Below are 26,368 nucleotides of genomic sequence, written 5' to 3'. Positions count from 1 at the left end.
CACCCGCCGGTGCCGGGGCTGCCGCGGCCATGGGCGGGTCCCGCGCGGCGGGCGCGGGGAGGGGGCGGCGGGCGCGGGGGTCGCGCCCCCCCGGGGGCGGTCCGGCCCCGCTGCCTCCGGGATGTGCCCAGGAGCGGCTCCCAGCTGGAGGCGGGTTGGGAAGGGGGGACGGCGAGAGATCCTGCACCCGGAGGAGAACAAAGTGGAGCCGCCCCCCCGCCCACCTTCCCCCCGTTTCTTGCCCCGGCCGGGGGTGGCCCGGCGGTGATAAAATTCCCTCCTCTATATATATATATAAATATATATATATATGTATATCTGTGCACACACGCTTTTTTGTGCAATAGCAGTATCTCTTGCCCAACAAAATGGAAGAGAGGGTAATGGAGGTGCCTGCCTTTGATCTTGCAAACCTGCGCGGAGTTTCAAGGGGAGGCTGTGGGGGAGGGAAGGACCGGGGCCTTATCCCGACCCACATGGAGCATTGTTGGACCTGTAAAATTGAATCTAATACTGCTTTGTGTAGCCCAGGGAGAGAAGGTAATGGAAGGCTTTTATCTGTCACTGCTGCCCGCTCCTCCTTCACCAAAAGGTGAATGCTTGTTCTCTCTTTTACAAGAAGACTTGAGGTCACAGAAGCATCACAGCCCTTTCTGTAGTTTTAGTGGAAAGCAGGAGAAAGTGGCTGACACTCCCAGGCTTGTTGCAGTGCCTGTGTTTTGGGCTTCTGAAGGAGGAAGGAATTGGCCAAGGTGACACCATTTTCAGTTTGGGGTCCGGGTAGTTACTCATTCCTTTTGAAGAGGTGAGCCTGCACTCACCTTCCCGTGGCTACATTTTTTTGCCTTCTATTGATGGTCCTCTTTTGTCCAGCCTCCCTTGAAACCTGAACTGACAGGTCTTATCAGAATAAAAAAAAGTGATTAAACTGGCACAGACCCACATTTGCATTTTGCTCCTGACCACCTAACCTACATTAGAAATGGTGTTAACAGCAGGGCATTTAACTCAAGGAAAAATCCAGTGATCAGGCAGATGAGCCCTGGCATGTGAATGTTCCTTGTGTAATGGGTGTCCTGAACATACATGTTCAGTCCCACATGGGATTAGGTGTTCCAGCACACACCTGTTTTGGAGAGCTGGAAGACCTACTGTAGATAGAGTAGGACTCAAATAACTGATGCTCTCTGGGAGGTCTTTCATGTCACATTTTAATGCATCTTTGAAGATACAAATCAGTAGCTATAGAACCTGGAAAAGGATGGGAAATGTGCTGTATCAGGGTGTTTGTGGCTCTTTACAAGGTGAGCAGAGTCCTGCTTTGAGAGCTTATCCCTTCTGAACCCACCCCATTATTTAAAGGATGTGAAGATTGGACAGCTAAGGTGTTTACTAAGCACTCTTTTGACTAATAGCAAGTATTAAGAAAGGCAGCCTATTATAAATAATGTGTCTGGGAGGTTGGCATTGAGGTAAAAAAAAAAATAAAAGTTCCCAAACAGCTGTTAAACGACTCCTTTGAAAAACCTGGGAAAACCTTTCTTACTTAAAATATAGACTAGAAAAAGTAAAGTTGGAATTAAAACCCTTGGAGGTTTCCAGAACACGTGGAGAGGAGGTGGGCTAATCTCAAAGCTGTAATTGCCTGGAGAGCTCTGTCTTAATGTTTCTGGTTGTGGGGAGTTACCTGGGGAAGAAGCAGGAGTGGGAAGAATGTGCCTCACATCTGTGCTGCTGTGCTGGGCTACAGGGAATGCCTGGGAATACCAAGGGGGAAATTTTTTTTTTCCAGTTTTTTTCCTGAGAACTAAAGAAGCACCTGTTGTCAGTGGTGATTTTTTGTCTTTGTTGGTGTTTTTTTGTTTGGGTGGTTTTTGGTTAGTTTTTTTTTTGTTTGTTTGTTTTTTGGGGGGAGGCTTTATTGGTTTTTTTGGGGCAAAGCAAAGGCAGTTCAGGTCCAGGGATGGAACATGGCAATTCTTGAACAGCACTGCTTTGAGAACCCAGTCAGTGACTGTTTGGACTGTGGTCTTGTGCCATGAGTCACTGATTTGGGTGTATGCCTTCAGCTATTACCAGTGGGTGGAATTAGTGAGAACTAGAAGGGAGAATTATATAAAAAAAAAAGTGAGTATTTGCCATGCTGCCTTGATCTGTACTCTTCTCTCTACTTTTGAAGTAATAAAAATAATGGTACAATATTCTGTAGGCTCTGCTGCATGCCTGTGGGGTGGTAATTAGGGTTTGTATTCTTCTATTAGTCTGAGTTTAATATGCTAAAATAATTGAATTAGTCAAAATGGCAAATTGGGGAAGAAAAGAAAATCATCAGGGAAGCGCGGGACAAAGAGTGTAACGAAGCATTTATCTAGAGAATGAAAAGAGCAGTGTATTTTAGCCTAACCTTTTTGAAAATACATTGCATTTCTGAGATCAGATCTCCAGGTGCTTTACAAGTGGAGAGTGCTGTCCCCATTTTACAGGTGAAGAGGGGTGTGCCACATTTATCCTGCCTCACAGAACTGGGAGAAAATCAAAGCTTTTTGGTCTAGCTCAGTTTTTTTTCCTGTGGCGGTGACCAGGTTGGGATACCAGGGGCTGAAGTGGATGCTGTACAAATTAGTTGTATCAGGTCCACGAGGTGAAATTTAAATGCAGCTGTGCAGAATATTTTCTAGAATTGCCAGTTAAAATTATCCCATGCAAATAGAAACAATTGCAAGCCGAAGCACGCCTTTGGGCATGGAGGGAAGAGGCCAGGAGGGTTGTGCTATTCCTGGGTAAAACAGGGAGCTGTGGATCTCCTGGGCACTCGGAGAAGCTTCCACCACCAGAGAGATGAGGTGGTTTTGACCTCAGTGCAAATAATTGCTTTAGTTGCCTTCTGAGCATGATCAGGGTTTGAACGCAGCCTTGTTCACAGCCTTGAACACAACTTGTTCAGAGTGAGATTTTTGGTGTGACTTCAAGTGTTATTATTACCACTCCTTGTGAATTTTGCTGGCACTTACAGTGGTGCCAAAGGCACAAGCCTTAAAGAGTCTCCTCCCCCCTGGCTGTAAGGGCTGTAGGTCAAGGTGAAGATGTGCTGGGAGGTCAGTGATGAACAGGGTGTGTCCATGGGGTTTTTGTTGGCCATAGAACATGCAGGTCCTCCCCAAAAACCCTCATGGCAGCAAAGGGTGAAGCAGGTGATAAATGTGGCCTTGTTAATCCTCATGGATGGTGCGTTTGCTGAGCTGTTGTAAATCAAGCAGGAGAGGCCAGCTGTGCCCACAGATCCAGGGGATCTGGGAGCTTGGTTCAGTAAGTGGCTTTTGGCAGGGAGTGTATAAATGTAGCAAATCTCTTGTATTCTGTAATTCAGGGGCTGGGAGGCCTTCAATGACAGCTGGAGCTCACCCAGCCCTTGGCTATGGAGTGAGCTCAGCTCTCCTTCCCTCTCCAGAGCTGCCTCCACCAACTCGCCTTACTTAAGCCTGTACCTATTGCATAAGCCTCTGGGGATATTTACATAAAGCATAATTAAAGATCAGACATAACATCCCTCCTACAAGGAGTAGAGTGAATAGTCCAATGACACGCTCTCCAGAGCACTTCAATACCTGGAGATTTTGTCTGGGGTCCCCCTCCCCAAACTGAGGTCTCATAATTTTTAAACTGGCTTTTAAATTCGGTGTAAACACATAATTGTTTCAAATTGGCAGTGTTGTCTATTGAAGTCATTGCTGTGTTGTTGAACCTTCTTAAAGTGGGTCTGCTTTGTGAATGGTGTGCACAGTTTGACTTCTGAGGTTAATGAAATGCTCACATATTAGTTTTCTGTATTATATTGGAAACAATGCAAATAGCAGCATTTTCTTTACCATAAGAAATAGAAATGCAAAAAGCAGATGCTAATTCAGGTAGATAATACTAAGCAGAAAAGCCTTTTCTCTGAAAAATGTAGGTTTTAGTTCAGCAATTGATGTTTTTCTAGTTTTCACTAGCTCATTGAAAGTTGAGGAGGTTAAGACTTGGAACAAGATGGAAAATTTTCTTACAGGAATTGTTCACTGATTAGAAAAATTGAAGAGATAACGTGTTCAGGTTTCCAGAAGTATTGAGATGACTCTTCAGGATGCAGAGGGTTGGTTAGTAGGTTATTAATTTATTCCCAGCCTGATTAGGCATCTAACTTCTGGAAAAGTCTTGGTAGGTATCTCAGTAACTTTGCAAGTCTGACCTGTGGTAGCCAGAAACAATCAGTGTAGTGATGGTTAATAGTTACTGTTCAATGACACTTTCAAATGAACTGATTTCTGAGGTTTCTTGCAGAACTCAGGTCCTTCCTTCAGTGCAGCTTGACCCAGTTGAGTACATGACCTAAAATAAATGTCAGCAACTGTTTTCTAATGATAGGTGTAGAAAGTGAAGATGTGAAATACTACTGTATAATTACATAAATATGCAGTGCAACCCCTGGGTAAGGAGAGATTCGCCAAATTTAGCAGAACATCTATATTTAGGTACAAATTTGCACATGGGTTTCACCAGTCAACTAGTTACAGTCTGGTGGGGGGTGGGAAGGGTTCATCTGAGCATTAGTGGTGAATCAGGAGTTCCTGTGTTCTGATTTAAATTGAGGCTAGCCAGTTAAATTGGGGCTTGATACTGGGATGCTCTCCTCTCTCCATTCCTGTATTCCAGGGTGCTGGAATACAGCTGGAAGATGCTGCTGGAGCATTGTCCTCTGCTCAGAGCCCAGGCCATCCCTGCAACACTCCCTGGGCAGAAGGGTTGGTGTGAAGGGAAGGGCAGTACAATACACAGGCTCTCCTTCCCCTGGGCACACGTGTGGCCCAGCCTTTCAAACTGGGGGCAGCTCCAGTGCTGAACTGGTGTGTTTGGAGTTCACAGCTGGGGCTCAGACCCTGCAGGTGAGGAGGCTGCAGAGCTTCGACCTCAGTAGGTCATTTTGGGTTCTTGTGACATTTATGATGACTCCTTTAAAATAGTAAAGTGTTCTGGAGGGATAAGTGATTCCTTTATCACAAACAGAGGCAAGTCTTATATACATGGAAAAAGGAGCCTTCCTTAGGTTTGTTTCACACTGAAAACTTCATGAAGCAAGAAAAATAACTTCTACATCTTGTTGGAGGACTCTTTGCGGGACTCTGAGTTATGCTCTGAAGCTTCACTTCAGGAGGGAGCTTTCATTTGCCTTCTGTGGATCCTTTCTTTCCCAACAGCAGCCCATGTACCATGCAAACACCATCCAGAGTCCTCTTATCTTCCTAATGGGAATGTCCATGTGTGGAATGGGATACACTCCACAAAGTTTTAGAAATCAGAGTTCAAGTACTTAGATAAAATGAGAAAGTTTTTGAACAAAGCCTGGCCTCAGAGGTTATCTCAAATAAAAACTTTCTCATTGATGCTTCATGTGACCTTGGTCTAGGATAAAGTGAAGATTAGTTTAACTTTCAAATGATAAAAAATACTATGTTTTGTAGCAACTCTGTTACCACAGTTATAAAACAGTGCTGCCTCTGAGTAAGAGGGGTACAGGTGAATTAATATTTGGATTAAGGTGATCATTTAATTAGGATGATATGCTACAGTTTATAATATATACAGATATTTATTATAACATAATACAGAGAGTTTCTGTGTGTTTTTCCCCAATAAGTAGCTCTCCCTTTTTGTTGTGAAGGTGCAGAGGTTTCATTTTACATATTTTTGAAGGAATGCTGAGCAAGTGAAATTTATGGAAACACATCCTATCATAGGATAACGTTTTCCTTTTACTCTTGCAAGTCCTTACTTAAGAATATTTTCTTAGGTAATGTGGATTATTCGAAAGTTTTATAAAATACTAGAAAATTTTCTCAGTTTTTGCAGCATTATGCACCTTCTGCTCAAACGCAGATAGAAAACACTTATTATGGTAAATCATAAATGAAAGAATTGATCCTGTGCTGGATCCTGTTACTTCTTAAATGCTTTTCATGGGATGAAACCACTTACAAATTTTTGCCTTTTGCTTTTAAGAGGGAATTGTGCAGGTTTTTTTCAACATTATTTTCATCTTCAGCTCTTCCAAAGCATCCCAGAATCTGAAGGAAAATTGGCCTAGACTGAGAGGGGTTACTTATGGTTGAATTTTGATGTTGTGTTTGTCAGAATGCTGGTGGTAGGTGAGAAAAAACATGGGTAGCTGGTTCTTCTGACCTTTTGAAAGGTGCCCATCCTGCAGGAAAAAATATTCCCTAGTGAAAAAAAAAAGGATGTTTTATTGACTGGTGAACAACTGATCTCTCGCATTTATTTATATGTTTTTTTAACATTTGATCTTTTACCATTGGGTTTTAACTGGGTCCCTAAGTTATTCTCCTTTGCCTTCAGTAAAACACAGGGATTACTGATTAACCAAGATTTTCTTCCAGGGAAATCCCTAACCCAGCTGAACTTTTCCCTTTCCAAAATCATGAATAAAAACTGATGGTGTCACATGGTGGGGAGGTTGTAAGTCAGTTGTGTTTCAGGCCAAGGGGAGAGGGGTGGTGGGCTTTGGGGGCTGAATGATCTGCTTCCAAACTGTGGTCCTTGACCATGGTGACCTCTGAGCATCACCTGTTTGGAACACGTGCTCATCCATAGTGTGACAGGGGAACCAGGGGAAGAGGGAGTCTCTGAAGTGGGTGCTTGACATTTAGGATTTGTTAGGATAAATTCAATAGCTTAGATAAATGTGATCCCTTGTAATTGTTTTTTCTGAGATCGTTACATTTTTAAGCCCTTACAGTGCTGCATCTTGAGCTTTTGGGGGGTCACAGTTCAGCCAGGGCTCTCTGCTGGGATGGTTTTTCTTTGAAATGATGGCTCAGGGGTTGCATTGGGGTTTGTGCTGCTTTGGCAGAAGTGCAGCGTGCACAGACCTGTTTATCCAGGCCTTGGAGAGAAGAGCTGCCACCAGCCAGGGCTCCGAGAGGGGCAGAAAGCCCAGGATGATTTTCAGTTTGCTACAAGCCTCTAGATAACTGAATTAATCACTTTAAATGTTGAGATTTCTCTGTCTGAAACGTGTGGCTTGGCCTGGGAACAGATTATTGAATTACTGTTGCATTCATCAGATCCCCTTGTATGATTCTTTTCTTATTAAACATTGTCCCTTTGCATTGACAAGAGAGGTCATTCCAAAGAAGGTGGCTTAGAATACTTGCCATCTTGGTTGAGTGTGAGCTTTTGCATCAGCAAACAAATGCATTTATTCATCTTCTGTTTTGAAGTTTCTTTTACTTTGTTTTAATGCTTGGGATTTAATACTTGAACAAGGACCCCATCCTGAAAGCCCTGGCTAAATCAATGCTACAGTTCTGTTTTATATTCTAATAAATTAGAATATTTAGTTACACCAGCTGTTTCTTGGTTTGAGATGAAGATGAGGTTCTATTTCTGCAGGATTATTAAGACAGAAAAAGATGGGGCAGGAAGGAATCTTAAAGCACATGGGAAAGATGTAGCATGGAAAACATGATTTAGAATGGACTGAGATAGAATATGTGAAAATAAGGAGTTTGTAGTGCAAGTGATGCTTATTTTAATTAAGCCTATGGGTCTCCATTCAGTGGTTTTCTTCAGGATGAAGTACTGTTGGGAATGCCAAGAACAGGCACTTGATTTACTGGGATTCATGTGAATTTGGAATACGCTTCAGTTGTCAGTTCCAGTTCAGTAAATGACAGCTTCTTGCTGCACAAGATTGTTTTGTACATCGGGCAAACTTAGTCATAATTATTTTTGTTTATCAGACATCGAATATGTGATGGCTGAAGGCTGGTTTTAACAGTTGTTTATGTTTTTCCAGCAGTTACTGAGATGAGTAAAGCTTTTTTTTTCTGCTATACAGAGAAAGTTTGTAACATTGCCTCATGTACCAAGAGGACTCAGCCTGTCTGTTCTGTGCCTTAATTTTTGTGAGGGTTAACTGAGGGTGCAGTCATGTTGTTTATTGTTGTGAAACAGTGTTTTAACACAAATAAACTGCAGTGTTCTTGTTTGTGGGAGAACCACGGATCAGACAGCTCTGACCAGATGTGATAAGGTGTAGTTTGTAGTGTTCAGAACTACTTAAATGGGCATAAAGATATCAAGTGTCAATTGGTTGCTTAAGAGAGAAATCAGGTAAGTGGTTAAATTGACATGAACCATTTTGGCAGGTGCTTACCCAGGAGTGTCAGCTCAGGGTTCAGTGTCAGTGCAAGAAAATCAAAAACCCAGGATCATCAATCTCTGGAAAGGAAGAGGAGCCCCATAAAACATCAATTCCAATGTATTGTTTTGTCTGCACGTTTCAAATACCAGCTGTAATTTTGAGCACTGACTGGTGGCTTGGGGTGCCAGAGGGGAGCAGCCATAAAAATGTGAACCCTTTCTCACTGCCTTTCTCACTACTGTCCCATCATTTTAGTCAGCTTGTGTGTGATGGCACATCAAGAACATTGGGGTTTACAGGGAGATGCTGGACACTGTGAGGGCCTTGCCTTGCCTGCAGTGGCAAAACATGAAGTTGTGTCCACCTGTATTTACTCCGTATCTATAGCAGCGTCTGCAACATGAACCTGTGTTCTGAAATGAACTCAAGCACAGCCCAGATCCTATAGCTGCTTGTTTCATTAGCTGGTAATTGCTTAATATCTATGGGAATAAGGGCTGTCCTTTAGATAATCCTGCCTTGAGTTAGTCAGCTTCCTATTGCAGTTGGAGCTAAACAGATTTGCACCCCTTCTCTCCCCACCCTCCCAGGAATGTCCTGCCTTACAGAGCTGCTGCTGTGGGTGCTGAGCACTGACAGCTCTGCTTGAAGGCAAGGGATGTTCAGGTTTGTGGGCTCACAGGGAGCTGAGCTGATCTAATACCTGGCTGTTCCCAGAAGAGTCATCTTCCAGCTTGTCAGACCCCTTTAAAATGACCCTCCATGAAGTTTAGTAAAGTGGTAGAAAATTATTTGTTGCCTCCTCTGAGTTTTCTCCCTTTTTGACGTGTTCAGTCAACCTGTGAAAGTGTTGGATGGCTGAGTGACTTGTCACAAGGTGAGCAATGCCTGGAAAATGATGCTTCAGGTACTTTATCCTCTCTCTGTTGAGGTGGTGATGTCCCTGAGCACCCTGTACCCCCCTGGGCTGGCAGGATACTGTGTAATCACAAGGTCCATAGAACTGGAGACGATGCTCTCTTGGTGATTCACAGGTCGTGGTGCCTTCTGTCTTCTTGGGCTGGAACTTTGCTTTTTAAGGGAAGAAACTGTCCTCAGAAATTACAGTTCAAGCCTAACAGAGTGGGTATGGGTTTGCATCATTAATTATGTCTGAATTTGTTGTTCCCAATGATTCCACGTTGTTTCTATGTACTGACTCTGGAGTACCTCCCTGAAGTGTTTGTTTCATTTCTCTGGCTTTGAAGTGCCGAGAAAGGACCTGAGGCCCCACGGAAAGGCTTGTGAAAATACCCACATTTCTGTGTGGTTTTTCCTCTTCCTTTACTGCATCTCTTGCAACTGAAATGGTAGTGCAGGAAGGCAGCTTAAGTAGGTGCAAAAATGTTTGGGCTGGCAGGGGAAGGGTGTTGAAAAATACATCTTAAGGTAAACCAAAGCCAGGCCTTTAGCTGGTGTTAAATCCACACCAGGGTGTTGTGGTGCATTTATTTGTCACAGGGAGCTCCTGAGAGTGCCATGTCAGTGACAAAGTCCTTCATTTTACTTTTTCCTTGGAATAATTGTTTTTAGTGGTTTTGAAGCTGATGTTCTTGATATGTGCAATTTAAAGAGGTTTGATGTGAAATTTGAAATACAAACTCATTTTCAGTCTTAGCTTAGTGCTATGTCTTATTAGTATTCCCCAAAACTTCTAGAGCAGGATTGCAAGTATTAATCCAGTATTGGCATTCAGTTTAATGAAAGACATGACAACATAAACTGTCAAACAAAGGCACAATAACTTCCTAGTGTGATCCTAATACAGCATTGCACATCTTGTTAATTATGGAAGGAAAATAGTTTAAATATAGATGATCAACTTCATAGGCATGAACTTTCAGCCTGATCTACAGGCCTATATTAGCTTTAAGGAAGCCAGAGTCCCTCTGCATATATTCAGATATATTTAGACAAATTTCCAAATGGAATTGATAAAGAAATAATTAGGAAAGGTTTTCCTAACACAAAAGAGAAAATCACATTTATCTGTATAAAAAATAGGAGTTTAGGAGTCCCAGTCAAGGGTTTGGGTCCTCATTGTAGATGCTTCACAACCACAGAGCAAGGAGTATTGTTACCCCAGGAAGGTGTTCATAGCTCAAGGTGTTCCTGGAAAATGCAAGTTCAAGGAAATGATTTAATAGCAGCTTTGTCTTCCCTATCAAAGCTTTTTCTAAAGAAAGGGTTCCCAGGAGCACTGGTTTGGCACAAATGGAAGGAGAAGGCAGGACGAGCTGTCTGTGCTGCTGCCCTTGGCTGCAGGAGGAGGGAATGGTGCTGTGCAACTACCCAGGAAGCTTCTCCATCCTCTGTAGCCTGTCAGGAACAGGCTATTTGTGAGCAGGTCCAGGCTATTCTGGGAGAAGTACTCTGCAGTAGTGCAACATAGGGAAGATCAGTTTAGATTTAATATTAGAAACGTGCTGTAACGTGCATGTCATTGTCCCTCTCACACGAATTGCCAGCGGTGGTGGTGACGCAGAGTCCCTTCCCCTACCCCTGACCCCCGGGAAACTCAGTCCTGCTGGTAACACACAAACACTGATGTAGCTGAGCCCAAATAGCTGCCGTGGGGCTGCTCTGGAGGGGAGGCTCCAGCGGTGTAACTGGATCTGCAGAGCTGGGAGGCTGCTGCAGCCCTTGGCAGCACTTCAGGGGAGGTCCCTGAGTGCGGTGGGTGAGCCTGGACACACATGTGGGGAAGCCCTTGGGTCCCGTGCAGGTGTGGCTTTCCTGGGTGTTCTTTGGGAATTACTCCTAAGTTGCAGTTATTTTGGCAGTCAGAATAATGTCTGGAATCCATGTGTTCCTAATGAGCCTTACCAAGTAAGATGCTTATTAACTGCCCAAAGCAGCTCTCAAAATAATCCAAAAATAGCCCAGTGACTGGTTACTCTATCACTGTGCTGCAGATCTGATTAGAATAGAGCAGTGTGCCTAAATTTTCCCACATGAGCTGTGTATTATGTCTTCCAGGAATGCTAACATGAAATCTGTTTGGGTTCTTTGTTTGTTTTGATTTTTAAATGAAGTTTATTTTTTGTTTAAATAGCAAAATTTGTTTGATATATTTGGGGTAATTTGATTTTTTTTTTTTAATTATTATTATGTGATCATTTTAGGTCACTTCCATTCACAAGAGACATCTGATCAATTAGGCAGTTTCTTACTCTTCTATTAGTGATAAGATACCCAACTGTTCATCCTCTCTAGCCTTGTCTTAGTGTGTGAGAAACTGCATTGATTTACAGAAATGTCAAGACGTTCTGACTTGAAAATACACTGAAACTTCTTCTGGGAGACTGGCAGTGGTACAGCTATTTTAACATTTTGCATATGGATTTTCGGTATTTTCACACTCAAGTTGTATTTGTATTGTGGGTATGTTATTAAAGCTCTTCCTAAAAATCAAAACATACCCTAAAAATTGATGCTCAACATGTGCAGAAATAATGAAAGCAGCTGCCTTTTCTTGCTGTGATATAAAACTACAATGAAAATACTGTATATGAAGCAAGACTTTTGCGTGAGACTTTAAATGTGCAAGATCTCTGGGAGTACAGTTGCTAATCTAGAGAGCAGGAAGACTTTGAAAAGGGTGGTGAAAAGAGCAGACTGCACCAGTACTACCCAGTAAAAGCTGTATTTGTAATTCACTTTAAAAGGTAGTGTTTGCATAATCAGTGTTAAAAACACAGACTTTTTTAGAGGTTCCTGTGAGCAAAATGTACTCCCTGTTGGGGAGAGGGAGGTTCCTTGCAAGTTGACAGAATGTTTGTGAATTAACACTGATTTAGGTTCAAGAGGTGTGTTGTTACCGGTAATGTCCTGTAAATATAAATGAATGAGCTTGGGGTGGCAGCAGCCGGGAGAAAATGGTCCCACATCTTTCCCAAAGTGTCAAACCCGTGAAGTTTTAGACCTTGCAGTGGGACAGCTTCTGACAGGTCACAGCAAGGCTGCTGAGTTCCCCTTTCCCTGAGGATTGTCTGGCTGTTCCTGAGGCTGAACGCCAAGGATTGCCAGGAGCCACTGAGTGTTTCTGCAGTGTTTGTTATTCTAGAGTGCAGTGCCAGGTGGCATTTTTACCCCTTTTGGTATGTCGTCAAAAGGAAGGGCTGCTGTTAAATTAAGTGGTGTAATTGTCAAAGAAAAAAAGACCATTAGCATGTAATAAAATTTCGTGTATCTAGTTCTCAGCTCTGTATATGAATGGGCACATATGAACACAGTGGGATTTTCTGCCCTTCACCAGATCACACAAACATGCTGCAATAGGAATAATATTTCCAGTGTATCCGTGCCTTGTGTGGTCTTGTGGGAGAAAATGGAAAACCCTGAAGTACTCCTGTAGGTAAAGGTGAATTTTCCCAGAAGTCAGTTTTACATTAGAGCTCGTGCCAGCAGGGATAAGCTGTCTAAGGACTAACCTGGAATTTGGGTTCTGCTGAGGGGCATCTCACTGTAGGGATGCATTTTGCTGTGACTTGTAAACAGTTCTTCTTTGTTTGTAGTAAAAATGTTTATCACTGGTTTAATTTTTTGCCTGTTTAATGTTCAACTCTTTCTTGCAGCGACAGTTCTCTTATTTTAGGACTGTTGCCTGGACTAACCTAGAAATCTTGCTTCTCTGAGCCCTAAATCAGAGCTTGCAGTCTTAGCCTTAGCCAGGATCACGCATATCCACTGAGACGTGAACCTCATGTTCTGTGTTCCTGAAAGTCATACTTCCTCCCTGATTCCCATTATATTCCTGTGTTAACATTTCACTGGCACACAGGGTTGGCTTGGACACCGGGGGATAGTGTTACAGCCATTTACATATCAAAAAAGGGAAGAAATGAACCCAAGTGGCTCTTGAATAGCAGAGCTCTGTGCGGCTCCCATCCTTTAACATTGTTCACACAATGTTAAAGAATTTGCAGATGGCCCGATTTGATTTTTGTTGGAAGTATTAATTGTCCCTTTCTTGAGGTGTTGTGGGCTGGGGCTGAATATGAGGATAGTTTCCTGCTGGAGTGAGAAAGATAGAGGGAAATATTTGGGGAAAATGGAGAAAGGAAGATGAGACTGGGGCATGAAGTGGGAGGGAGCAGCAGTGTCTGTGTAACAGACATGTCTTATTCCTACAGCGTATTTAAGGCACTGATAGTGTTGAACAGATAACATATAATTATGAAATAGTGTTTTTATCTTAAAATATTTCGGAAAAGAGGGGAAATTGTGCCTGAACTTGGGAGAGATTCTGAAATGTTGCTGTGCTCTCATTAGAGTGTGAGTCAGGTACCCTTGTTTACTCTGGCAGGCTGTCATAAAACTGCAGCGTGTTGTGTTGAGTAATTCCATGGGCTTGTGTTTGGGGATCACGTGGGGCACTGGTGGGACAGCATTAATGCTGCTTGGTTGGAATACCTGCCTGCTTAATCGTCCTGCAGATCTGTTCTTGTCCAGAAAACATTAAAGACTGGGGGAGCACCAAGTGCCAGCTTGGAGACACATGTTTTGGTGTTGAATTTTGGTCAGCTATTATGGTTCTGCTCAAAACAAACGAAATCTTTGTGCTACGTTAGTTGGAATTACTTTTAAAAGACAAGTGAAAGGCATCTTGGGAAAACATTCCATCTTTCCCTGGCATTCAGGTCCAGCTGTACCAAAGTTATTACTGGTGGCTTTTTTAATAACACAGTAGATGGTGACAGAGATGTTACAGCCACTCTTGTGGCAGCTTGTTTTGGTGGTTATCTGTCCAAACATGCATAACACTTATTCAGTGTTTAATCTGAGTTGACCTTGCTGCAGTTTAAGATCTTGTTAATTGTGATTTTTACAATAAATTGAGGTTTTGGTAGCTTTTTCTTTCATAATTTCAACTTGTAATTTCGGCAAGTTGACCAGATGATTTTTCCAGTTGTGTTCTTTACTCCATGCAGTTAAAACGTGATTATGATGCTCTATTTAGATTACTTTAGTGGGATTTTTTTTTTTAATATTTTGCATTTACTTTAAAGCTTCAATAATGGTTAAATTGGTTTTTTCCTAACTTGGCCAACAGGTCGAATCATTTATTTTGGACCAAGAAGATCTTGATAACCCAGTACTTAAAACCACGTCGGAGTTATTCTTATCGAGTGCTGCAGAAGGTGCAGACTTGAGAACTGTGGATCCAGAAACACAAGCAAGACTAGAAGCCTTACTGGAGGCAGCAGGTACTTTCTTTGTGTAGTTTTTTTTTGTCTGAACCTTACTTGTGCACAGATCTGTCAACCTGTAAATTTTGACATTAGTAAAATGGTCACAAGTCCGGGAATTTATTGTGATGATGGGGAGCAGAGTGTGGAAAACAACTTGGAATTCTTACAGGTGTTGCAGGTTGCTTGGTCCACTCTTTTTGTACATACAAAGTTAGAAAACTTAATTTGGATTAAATGGTATTTTGTTGACATTTGTATTACATTTGTTACCAGGGGGAGAATTAACAGGGAGAGAATGGAAGGAAGACTTGCTAAAAATGCCTTTTTTTTTTTTATTATATAATTATTAATTCATTACTCCAGAAATTTACAGGTGAAATACCTGTTTCTCTCTTTTGGCTTTCACAAGAACCTTTTTTCATTCCGTAGTTCTGAGATGTCACTGTTGGAAAATACATATTTAACACTCCTGGTTTGGAACCAGACCTGATGAACAACATAGTGTCACTACATTTGTTACTTCTAGAGGGATAACTTGACTAATTTAAATCTTCCTGGGGTTTGTGACTGGGATGGTTGCAGTGGATTTGAAAATTATTTGTCACTTTCAGAATTCCAAGGATAAAAAGATGTAAAAACCCTGCTTGGAAACAAATCCCATTTGATCATTGTGGGCGTGTGCTGAAATTGGAGTTTTCAGACTTTACCTTTGAACACCCTTAAGAGCTGGATAAAACAGCATTTATTTGCAGGTGTTTAGATGTAAAGCTACGTGCAGTCTTAAAGAAGAACTTTGTTCTGAGGAAGCAAAGGGAGCAGGGATTTGGGATTTGGGCTCTTTTTGCATTTTGAATTTGAAAAAAAACCAAATTAGAACACAGCATAGCTTTTGTCAGCAGAAAGTTGCAGCAGCCCATCTGCTGTAACTCTTGGGGGCCAAACTTTGTTTTGCAGGGAAAACACACTATTTCTGGGATATTCTGGGCACTAAAGGAATTTGAATAAACTGGTCCCTTTTTAAGCACTTTTTAAAAGTGCTTTTGATTTATTTTTTAAGAAATAAATTTAATTTTAAGTGCTCAATTATAACATGAAAATGAGTTTCAGTTTCTCTCATGTATCTGGTGGCTGGTGTGTCCCAAAGCCTGTTTCTGGATTTCTAAATTGTCAGGGTGTGTGCTTAGTGCTGGGACTGCAGTGGTCACAATGATCTCATGGTATTTATCACATCCAGGTGGGACCTTTGCTGCTTGTAACACTTGAGAGAATGCTGTCTCTAGATTTCTAAGCAGTAGTTGGCCACTTGTCCCCAGGATTAGATGATTTGGTTTTAATCTGAGGTTTCCATGCTTTGATTCCCCAAGTGCCTTGGTGGAGGGATGTAGAACGTGGGCAGAACAGAAGGACTCTGGAAAGAAGAGCAAATCTCAAAGAGTGCTTCTGTTTGAGTACTCCCATCTCCCTCTCTGAAAAGACTGGACAAAATTAATGCCACTTGATGACTGTGTGAGATCAAAGGAGTGAAAATACTCTTGGGAAAGTTCTCTAGTTAAGCTGTGCTTGTCTTTCCCACTGCAGATTTGAACACTGAAAATACCAGGCTAACCTAAAGGAGGTGGGAGTTTATTAATAAAAGGCATAATTTGACAGTGATTGAAAGAAAAGTTAAGTGTTTCTGGGAGACATTTTAACATCTTCACTAGATTTATCGTCCTGGTTTGGCTGAAAATACCCTTTCTAACCTTAACTGAGCTTCCAGGCTTCCATCATGGCAACAAACAAAGCAGCCTCATGTTGAGCCTTTCTGTTCTTTTGCAGTTTGGCAAAAGCAAATGATTTCTGCCGTTGTTTTAGTCACAGTTCAGTCCCCAGCATTCAGGATGGCTTGGAAAAGTAGGTGGCAGGACTGTGGCTCAAACAAGTAGCTTAGTTATGGCCTTGTCTGTAGTTCCCAGGGTAGTTTGGCCGTGGTTGTGATGATCCCCTCTCCTGGGAGAGGCTTCATTCCACCTCCCAACCTCGAGGAAGGTCGATCTCGCGTTCAGTGGCTTGGATTTCTTGGGGTTTCTCACACGCAGGGTTTGTGGCTGTGTCATTAGGATCTTAATGAGTCTGACTTGCAAAACGAGTTTTGCTTATTCTTCCTGAATCCTTTAATGCTCAGATCTCACAAGGACATGTTGTTTATTAGTTCTGGAAGGTAAGTTCTAGCAATTGCAGCCAGATGGGATGTTCTTCTTCAGAGCACTTGTGCAGAAGTGGTTTTCAGCCACTGTGCTCTGTAAGATTTGTAGGATTTGTGTTTTGTTTGTAAATACCTGTCTTGATTTGAGAGCCACTGCACATGCAAGTGTAGAGGCCAGAGCTTAGTTGAACTGCTTGAAAATGTTTCTGTACATTGTATTTACCCACCGTAGCAATGTTGGATATTTTTTCACAGTTCGACTTGTTAATTCTGTTTCAAGGAGGGGTTAAATTCCTTTGTGGTTTTGGATGCTCAGGGTGACAGCCTTAAGTAGAATTTCTAACAAGAGGGTTGTGCCTGCCCCCCTTGGCATAACAGCCATTACACACACGTGTACATCTCCATGTACACAAATACAGGATTAGATTCCTTGTGTTTGCCAGGTCCCCTGAAAACCTGCCTGATTAGCTTCAGTTTGGAGAACCATCCTTCATTCTGTGAAAGAACAGGCACTTTGTTAATGAACAACTACCTTTAAACAACTGTCAGTGTTTGTATTATTTCACAAAAAAATAACTTCTACAATCTGGAGACCAAGAGACTTCACTGTTCTATGACCATCAGTTGTATTCGTGTTCAGAAATTGAAGATAAATTAAAACAATGGAATCCTGTTGTTTGGGAAGGTTTGTCCTAAACAAATCAAGTCTCTTGTATACCTTCTTTCAGTTTGACTCCTAGTAGAGCAAAGAAGGGATTTATAGGTAAAATAACCTATGGAATGAGAACCATCCTGTTTGGAGATGTTTCCATTTTTCAGGCTGTAATTAAAGAGATTATTAGTGCTCTGACAATGGAGTCCTGTTCTGCACTAGGAACATTTAGCTCCACTCTTAATGAGGGTACTGTTGATTCCTTAAAATAATAATCTAGCTCTGAAGAATCATGGCTCTTTTGTGGATCTTCAGTAAGGGTGTCTATTAAATATATTTTTTCAGTAGAGTGTTCAGAGCTCTTGTTCTTCTTGGCAGAGTTCTTCCACGAGTCCCTCAACACACGTTTGTAAAAGGGCAAAGTGTGGAAATCCCGACGGGTCAAAGCCGTTTGATTTTCTGTTCCCAACTTTTATAGGCATCAGGAAGGGGAAATGACTTGCTTGTGTTGTGCAGCCCTGTTTCTGCAGTGCAGGTTCTTTCTTAAAGAGGATGGGGAAAGGTGTTGGTTCAAGCATGTGGCCAAATAAAAATCCTGGAGCTTTTGAGGGTGATCCTTCTCAATCTGAGTGTTGAAACACTTTGACAATGAAGCATCAGAAAATAGATGTAGAAGATAAGTGGTAAAGAAACTTATTCTGCCTTTAGAACACTGGTGTTCCTCTTGAGTATCCACACAGAGGATACTTACAGTTCTGTAAGCAGCAAGTTCTTCAGGACTCCTACTGTTGTTTATAAATTGTTTATAAAATAATAATATTGTGAGGAAAATCAGGGTATTTTGGAGAGGGAGGATGTTCAGTCGAAGGTTTGTTTAATGAAAGAGATGTGAGTAGCCTGTCCTTATGTTCAAAGAGGGTTATGTACAGTTGTATACATCTTTCCTTTCTGTTGAAAACAGTATTAAAGGTGGCTGGAGACCCTCACATAAATGGTTTGGTGGATTTGAGACTTGGAGGGATTAAATGCAGTGTAAATGGTGAAAGAGAAACTTAGTTTTAGCAACATCTGTCTGTTAGTACCTGCTGAATCTTGATAGTTGAAGGCCTGATCCTGCTCTTTAAAAAACTGGTAGGATGGTGGGGTTGTGTATTGAAGAAGTGGAAGTGGTCGCCTACTTAGTGGAAATACAGAATACAGATCAAAATATGGATGGGCCCAGGTGAAATCTGCCTGGTTTAGGATAAACTGCCAGGTTGGTGTAAGATTCAGCAACTGTAAAATTGAGTACTTTCCTCTGTGTGTATCTCTGTTTACTCACTTGCCAACCTATTGACCAAACCTGCTTTTTTGGTGTGTGTGATGTCATCAAACCTATTCATTATTCACTAACAGCAAGAGTGGATTTTTTTTTGGTTAAAATAGAGTAAATTATATTTGTTTCCCCCAACATTAGAGGGCTTCAATGTGACAAGGTAGACCTGTGATCCAGCACTACCAGCTGTGGTCTGAAAGAACAGTGCCAAAGCTTGCTTTGATCCTGTATCCAAGAGAAGCCTTGGAAGGTGTCAAAGACTGGGCTAGAGAAATTCTTTGATCATGTTATTTATGATCATTAGGATTCACGTGTGGACCTGGTGTTTTCTTTTCTTAGGGCTGATGAGTAACTAAGCTGTGATTTAAATGGAGGTGGGCATTAGAAACTTAATGTCTGAGGGGTTGTCCAGGCTCCAGTTGAAGCTGTGGAGGTGGAGGGCTGCAGAAAATAGACATTCACGTTTGTCAATGTAATGGCTGCACCATTGCACTCAAGAAATGTTAACAAATGCATTTCTAGATCTCTGTTGGTGTTATGGAATTAAAAAAATAGGGTCTTCACTGGGGGGAATCTGAGAGAGGATTGCTGGAATTTGAGCAAAGATGTAACTTTATTGTAAAAATATAGTAGGAACAGGTTTGAAGTGTGTTTAGCTGCCTTCAGCATGACAAAAGTCTCACTTTAGTCCAGTTATTGTGAATGACTTATAAACCAAGAAAGGCTTTTCACCATCCTCTGGTCTGATCTGAAATACTTGGTGTTCTGTGGATGCAATTGATGGATCCAATAAGAGAAACAGTTTTCACTAGGAAAGCTGGAACAGGCTTCATTTTAGGCATTGCTGCAGTGCCACTGAAATCACCCCTGTCTTGTTAACTGGGAGACTTCTGCCCTTTGAGATACTGGCACATCACAATGACTTGCTCATTCTCTTTCTTCACCATCCAAAGATTCAGAGTGGGAAGGAGTATATGGTATGTGAAACGTACAGATGTGTTGTGCTTTTGAGTAAGTTGGACAAACTGAATTTTGTGCATGTAATTAAATTATTAATATTCTCTGAGGTTTTGCATGATTTAATTTTTTTTTTCTAGTCTAGTAAGCTTTTAGATTAGAATTCTAGTCTAATCCTGCTCTTGGTCAATTTAACTTCCATGCTCTGACAGTGTGTTACATGTACCAGCTTCATATTTTCTAGCTGTTTTTCAGTTGGATTTTGTCATAACACTTAAAACAATACTTTTAGGTATCAGTCAGCTAAGTTACCTTACCAGCTCTGGAAGTTATGCTCTTGGAATTCTTTGGCAAAGATGATACTGAGATTTTAATCTTTCTTCAGAGGGCATGAGGAGTGGGAAGAGACAAGACAGAAAGTTACAAGTTTTGTTTTGTGAAATATTAAAATTGGCCAGGGTACTGCTCAATCTCTCAAGTTTCCTGCATATTTATATGTATCTATATATGTATCTCAGATGTAATCATTAATTATCTAGTTCTTCATGACCATGCCATAAACAACTTATGCAATTCTTTTTTAGTAAGATTTTTTTAAAGTCCGGGATATATTTTTTATTGACTCTACTTCTCCTTTCTATTTCACTTTTGTCATATTTTATTTTTCATGCAACTCGGGTTCTTCTGTAAGAGAAACCCCCCTTTGCTCTCCCGTTCCAATAGGGGGATATTGCTGGTTATAGAAACCTTTTTCCATTCAGTATTGATTTCAGGACTTCTCGTTAGATCAGTGTTTGGAGCAGCCTCAGCCAAAAGGAACGTGGGGAGTGTTTGGGAAGGAGAAAAGCAGCAGAGCTTTATTGCCAGTCCTGTGGAATGCCTGAACTGGATGGGATTGTCCTCAGGACCAAGTTGTTCTGTTTGGTCCATGTCCATGCTGCTCTGGTGTGGTGCTGTCCTTGGGATACTGGGAGACAGTGGAGCAGAGATGGGAACCCTGGGAAGTGAAGCAGTTGCTGCTCTGGCAAGTTTGAGTTCGCCAGAATGTGTAACTCTTCTCCTGAAATGCGTCAGGAGAGAGAGGAAGGAGTGAGGAGGTCGACAAGCCTCAGTCTCTTGCTTGTATCTCCTGCAAGAAGAGTCTCTTAAAAGTTTATTTAAAAACCTCAGTTACACAGACTTGGAGTCTGTTTGCATTTTTGGTTGTTTTCTGCATTTGTCAGTCACACAGTTTCCTTAGCACATGATGATAAAATGTTCAAAGCAGAGTTTGAGCATTAGGTGAGTATTCGGGGGGTGCAGGTGATGGGATCAGAATCAGTGGATCATTTCCATTTTGAGGGGGTTTTTTGGGTGTTCTGTAGCTTAATGTTGAAGCGTGGTGGCAGTAACCAGTGCCAGCCACTTAGCCCTGTACTGGACAGACTGGTAAGTCAGGTTGGTAAGGCTGGATGTGGAGCCACCCCTCCTGGAGCTGAGGGAATTGTGCTGTGAGGAATAACGTCACTGCAGTGGAGCAGGGCTGGGTGCTGCCTGAACAGTCTGGTTTGTGTGCTGTGACAGTGTCTGGGGACACCTGGGAGGTGTGGGAGCTCTTGGTGGTGGATCTATGACACGTTGTTCTTCTATCAGTTTCATAATAATATTAAATATTAGCGGTTTTTTCAAGTGTGAGAAGCAACAGATTTACTGAGTCACCAATACTTCGTAGTAGCGGATGAATCTGTTGCTTTTTTTCAATTGTTAACTCACCTTTGACAAAATATGACTATTTTATATTTAGGAAGTAATGGTAATAAGTTTCTAAGAAAACAAATGGTAATACAACATATGCCTGGTGTAAATGATCAAATTCTGCTTATTTCTAGAAAGTCAAAGTAGTTTTCACCGGATTATTGAAAAACAAAATAGGTCAAATATACTGTCACTTATCTTTGATTCTGCTTACGGAATCAAGTGGGGATTTTTTGCAATGGGGCATGAGCACCTTCATTACCTGCTATAAACTATTTTCTGCTGTTTTAAAGACCTGATTTTGAAAGCTAATAACTTAAATCTCTAGATTTAAAACAAGCTGTAGTACAATAAACATCTTGCAAAAAAACGCAGGTTAAATTCTTCGTGAATACGAATTATTTAAATACTCGAAGAATCAGTACATACTAGGAAATGTTAAAAAAAATAATTACTGCATTGCACAAAGTTATCCTGGTTGTCTCCATCAAGAAGGCACTGGCTGTGGGAGCAAAAGGCACAGTGCAGTTCTGCAAGGACTGTGTAACAAAGCATTACCTCCAAACCAGCAATTGCCAACTTGTCATTTAGCCATCACCTTTCCCTTGAATTCCGTAGAGCTTCTTAAAGCTCTTTCAAATATCTGGCTGAAAGAAATCTCAGTAGATGGAGTTTTATCTCCTTCTCTTCCTTCTCCCCAGGCAAATTCATTCCTGATGGGTGGCTTTAGGAACTGGTTAGACAGACTTACCTCCAGTGCTGGAAGCTCCACAGCATGTGAAGGGGGCACTGAGTTGCTTTCTTTGGAAAGCTGCTCAAGAAAAGGAAGAAAGCTGTAGCAAAGCAATTGGTGTTTTTTAATGGCTCTGGCTGCTTGTTTAATGCATCATATCCAGGTTCAGTGTTCCCTTTTCCAGCCATCCTTAGAGCCAACTTGCAGACTTCGGGTTATCACCCTCAGTTTTTTGGGTTTTGTTGTTTTATTTTTCTAAATAATATCTTTCTCTGCCATTAACTTATGTTATTTAGACTTTCATCTGCTCTTGTTCTCCTCTGGAATCTCTGTTCGTGATCTCTCTTCTTCATAACTTGTTGCCCCAAACTAGTCACGTTACTCAAGTTGAGCTCCATTGATGCGTGGAGGGTGGGAGTGTTATTTCATCTGTCCTGCAAGCTGTGCTTTTGTTTATACATCTCAGTTTGTTGTCTGCCTTTTGCCTTTGGTTTGCAAGTTGAATTTGACTTTAAATCTACCAACACTTATCTGAAGAATTGTTACAAGTTACTTCATGTATGTGCTTGTGATTATTCCTGTGTGTGCAGTTGATTATTCCTGTGTACCTCTGTGTGTGTGTGTATATATATATATATATATTTGGTGACAGTCCTGTTTGGATATGTCCTTTAAAAAAACCCTTAACTGTGAATCATTATAAAGGCTAAAATTCTGTCTCTGCTTTCAAGGAATTACGTGGCTTTTGAGTAGCAGGGAAGACCACAGCGAGCAGGAATGTTCTAACCAACCTGACTTCCAGCTGGCTTTGCCTAGTATTGCCAAAACCAAGCAAGCAGCATATTTTGGAAGTCTCTAAAGGGAAAGGAGCATGTAGGAAGATTTAATAATGAAAACTTGAAGATTTAATAATGAAAACTTGCACTGTGGCTGTGCTTTTGGCTATTAGCACACCCAATGCCTGATCCTCCTCAGCTGTAGAGAGAGATTAAGAGGTAGAACAACTTTATTTTAGTCTTAACACAGATTAAGAGCAAAGACCTGGAGGAAATAATGAAAGAAATTTGCTTTGGTGGAACCTTAATGTGCTGGACTTTTCCATACTCATTATTTGAAGCAACTCCTTCCATGGGATTCGTGCTTGTTATGGTTCCTCTCTGCACAGACAGGATGGGATGAGCCCCCTGGGCTGTTCCTATAGAGGGGTGTTAATAGTAAATAGGTGTGTTCTTTCTTCAAGTTGGGTCATGGTAGAATAAATTCTGTACTTTCTTTCTGAAGACTGTAGCACCCTGATTTTTGGTGGGTTTGTACTCTGATGTACTGTGGCATTCTCAGACCTTACTTTCAGGATCTTTCTTATGCAACATGTATGTAATGATGACAGTACACTGGAAGGCTGTGGGTCTTTTTAGGCAAAGGAGGGGGTTTTGTCTTCAGTTTCCCAAGTGTTCAGTTTGAAACATGAATTTATGCAGTAGCCTGCTCTACACCATTAGCATGGTGATCTTTTTTTAGAAGAAGTGGTGCACTTGGTCAGCCTCTGAAAATATTCAGTATTTTGGCTTGTTTTGCTGTGCATAATTGGCATAAACTGGGGGCTATGGGGCTAAAAGTCTGGGTTTCTGAGTTAAGTAAGTGATGTTACTGACCCTCAAAGTTTGCTTGAGTCTTTGCTTGAAAATGTAGTAGTATTTTCAAATGTTTTTTCCCAGACAGTCACTCAGTACTGTACTGAGTCAGAGCTGCTTTCTGATTCAGGAAGGCAATTACAGCCCACTGGGGCTCAGTTTCCCACTGAATGCCAGAAATTTGGAGAAGAGTTCAAGTGGGCTGTTTGCCTATAAATAGCATTCAAAGGTTATTTGAGTTCTCATCTTCCTGCACCTCTGTTGTGCAGGGGGGTCGTATCCTGGAGTCAGGCTCCGTAGGGGTTGTGATACTTTTCCTTAGGTCGCTCAAAAAGCAGAAAGTAATTCCACTCTTTTCTCCTTGCCCCACTAAATAGGTGAGAGTGTCTGTAAGGTAACTTGTTTTCAAAGGTCAGAAGCCCTAAAGAGGATGAGGCATGAAATATTTGGCTGAGTTAGAATGCCAGGAGTCAAGAATAGGAATTCTGTGCACCTTCTTTGGCTTGAGTAATTGTTTTTCTTCTCTTGGTGTCTCTCAGGGATATGTGAGGCTTTTCTTTACTTCTTACCCTCCAACAGTGGACAGGGCCATTTCTGTGTTCCTCCTTCCCATGTTTCAGTGGCAGTCTTGGCTCTTTGAGGTGTGTCTTTCAGCTTCTTGGAGCCAAGCAGTTGTCAGACTTGAAGTGAGAAAATATTTCCCTCTGATAAGACGTGAAACGAAGAACCAGGAAATTAATAATTGCCTACCATTATCCATGGTATTTTTCTGTAAAATAATGAAATAAAACGTGTAAATTTTCCCATATTTGATGGCACAAAGTAAGGAATTCATTTTGTAGCTTTCCTTACAGAGTTCTGGATTTCTGCTTCCTGGGTCATTTTCCAAGTTGCCGCCTCTCTAGTTGTGTGGGTAAATATTGCACACACTTCAACCTCAGCTTAAAATAAATTCCCAAAGAGTGACTTGGGTTTTAAATACTACTTTGTGTGAGCAGCCAGGGAGTGCTGGGCTGTGTGTGCTGGGCTGTGTGAGCTCACGCTCCACTGGGCTCACTGGGAGCAGGTGACTGGGAGATGTGCTGATGCTGCCGTTTAACTGTGTCCAGTTTAAAGCCAAACAAAGCCAGGCCAACAATTCTGCCTGTGGCTGAAGTTTTCCCTTAGCTAATCACAGCAATGCAGGAGCCTGATACAACCAGCAGAGCATTTGTTTTAAGTGTATAAATGTGGTTTATACACTTTAGTTTATACACTGCTGTGGCCCTGGGAAAGGCGTTGTGGGATTGTTGCAGGATTGTTACAGGATTGTTGCAGGACGTGGTGAGGGAAGGAGGAAAAGGTTGGCAAGGGAAAAGCCATCAGGCACCCAAGTAGTTTGCTATGATTTTGCTGCCCTGGCAAATCTTTCTGGCTTTCATCTGTGTTAAGGGTGGGAAAAAAAAAACTTAAAAAAAAAAAATCCCTGACTTGGTCATTCAAAAAAAAAAATCCAAAATGAAGTTCTAAGCTCCTATTGAACTGTGCTATCCAGTACCTCCCATTTAATCCCAGCAAAGCACCAAAACAAATTCAGGTTTTTCAGACTCGTGTAGGTGTTTATAAACTACTGCTTAATCCCATCCTTGTCCTTTTAATTTGGATTAAAGTGAGGATTGTGTTCTGAATATTTCTCTGAAATTTTCTTGCAAAACCAAAAGCAAGTTGGGAAGGAGGCCTTTAGTTGCCAATGGGTAAAAGTTTTTTTCATTAAAAAAAAAAACAAAAAGCAAACAAACAAAAAGAAAAAAAAACCCAAACCAGAGCAAACCCCAGCAATTTACTGGAGCTGGTAGAATTAGCTGTTACTCTCAGACAGAGCTGGAAATAGCTTTCATTGTGATATTGCTTTTGTCCTAATTGAAGCTGCTGCTTTAGGGCACGAGGTAACCCAAGAGTCAGAGATCTCTCCCAGGTGCTCCTCTGCAGTGAGATGGGTGCCAAAGCTGTTTGCTGCTGCTGCTGAAGTACGTCACGGCACCAGAGTAATCCATGATGCTTCCATAGTATACATATTGCATGTAGTTAGGATCAAAGTGCATTTGCTTGAGTGACCAGCATGATTTTATGCACATATGTGATGAAAGTCGTGGCTCCTGTAAGGAATGAGCAGTGTTGAGGATGGTATCTCGGAACTTGTCACCTTGTAGCAAGGCAAATGTGTCTTTGTGGAGATTTAATAGAAAAAATGCCTTGAAAAAGGGAAAGATTGAGTTTCTTTGTCGAGATCCTGGATTAGGAAGCATAAACATTAGGGCATTGTGAACGAGTGGCACAGGGAAGGTCCCAGCTCACGATCAGGCAGGAATCTTCTGTTCCTGGCTCCATGGTTTTCCCTTGCCAGTTCAGGTGCTGTCTAGAAAGGCACTTTGCTGGTCAGACTCATCTTGCTGTGCTGATAAAAGCCTGGGAAAAACCAAACTGGCAGAAAAATGGAGAGTTAGGCTGTAGCAAAGTCTGGCATGGTCAGGATTTTAAATAGGATGAGTATGAGAAGATAATTATATGGATAACTCTTCTGGTATTATTCTTTCCTTTTGAAGTCTCATATGGTAACAACACTGCTACAAGGTTTAAACTAATCTCTTATTTCGATATTTTAAGCTAAAATATGTGTAGTATTCCATATCTGTCAAATATCTGTATTTTTCCTTGCATTCAGAAAACAAAGGAAATGGGTGGATTGGACTGG

The 26,368-nt window shown here is 41.6% G+C and overlaps 1 protein-coding gene across 1 annotated transcript in view; it reads left to right on the top strand.

Annotated features, from left to right (window-relative positions):
- LOC113967294 (ankyrin repeat and KH domain-containing protein 1-like) overlaps positions 1 to 26,368 on the top strand; it is a 100,855-nt gene that overhangs the window by 5,202 nt on the left and 69,285 nt on the right. Inside the window, exon 2 of the mRNA XM_027682801.1 lies at positions 14,292 to 14,445. Coding sequence (XP_027538602.1) covers positions 14,292 to 14,445 — 154 coding nt within the window. The remainder of the gene's footprint in view (positions 1 to 14,291; positions 14,446 to 26,368) is intronic.

Source organism: Neopelma chrysocephalum, unplaced genomic scaffold (assembly GCF_003984885.1).
Source record: "Neopelma chrysocephalum unplaced genomic scaffold, ASM398488v2 Primary Assembly neopelma1_63, whole genome shotgun sequence".
In the NCBI taxonomy this organism is placed as follows: domain Eukaryota; kingdom Metazoa; phylum Chordata; class Aves; order Passeriformes; family Pipridae; genus Neopelma; species Neopelma chrysocephalum.
This window is presented reverse-complemented; position numbering and strand designations above follow the sequence as displayed.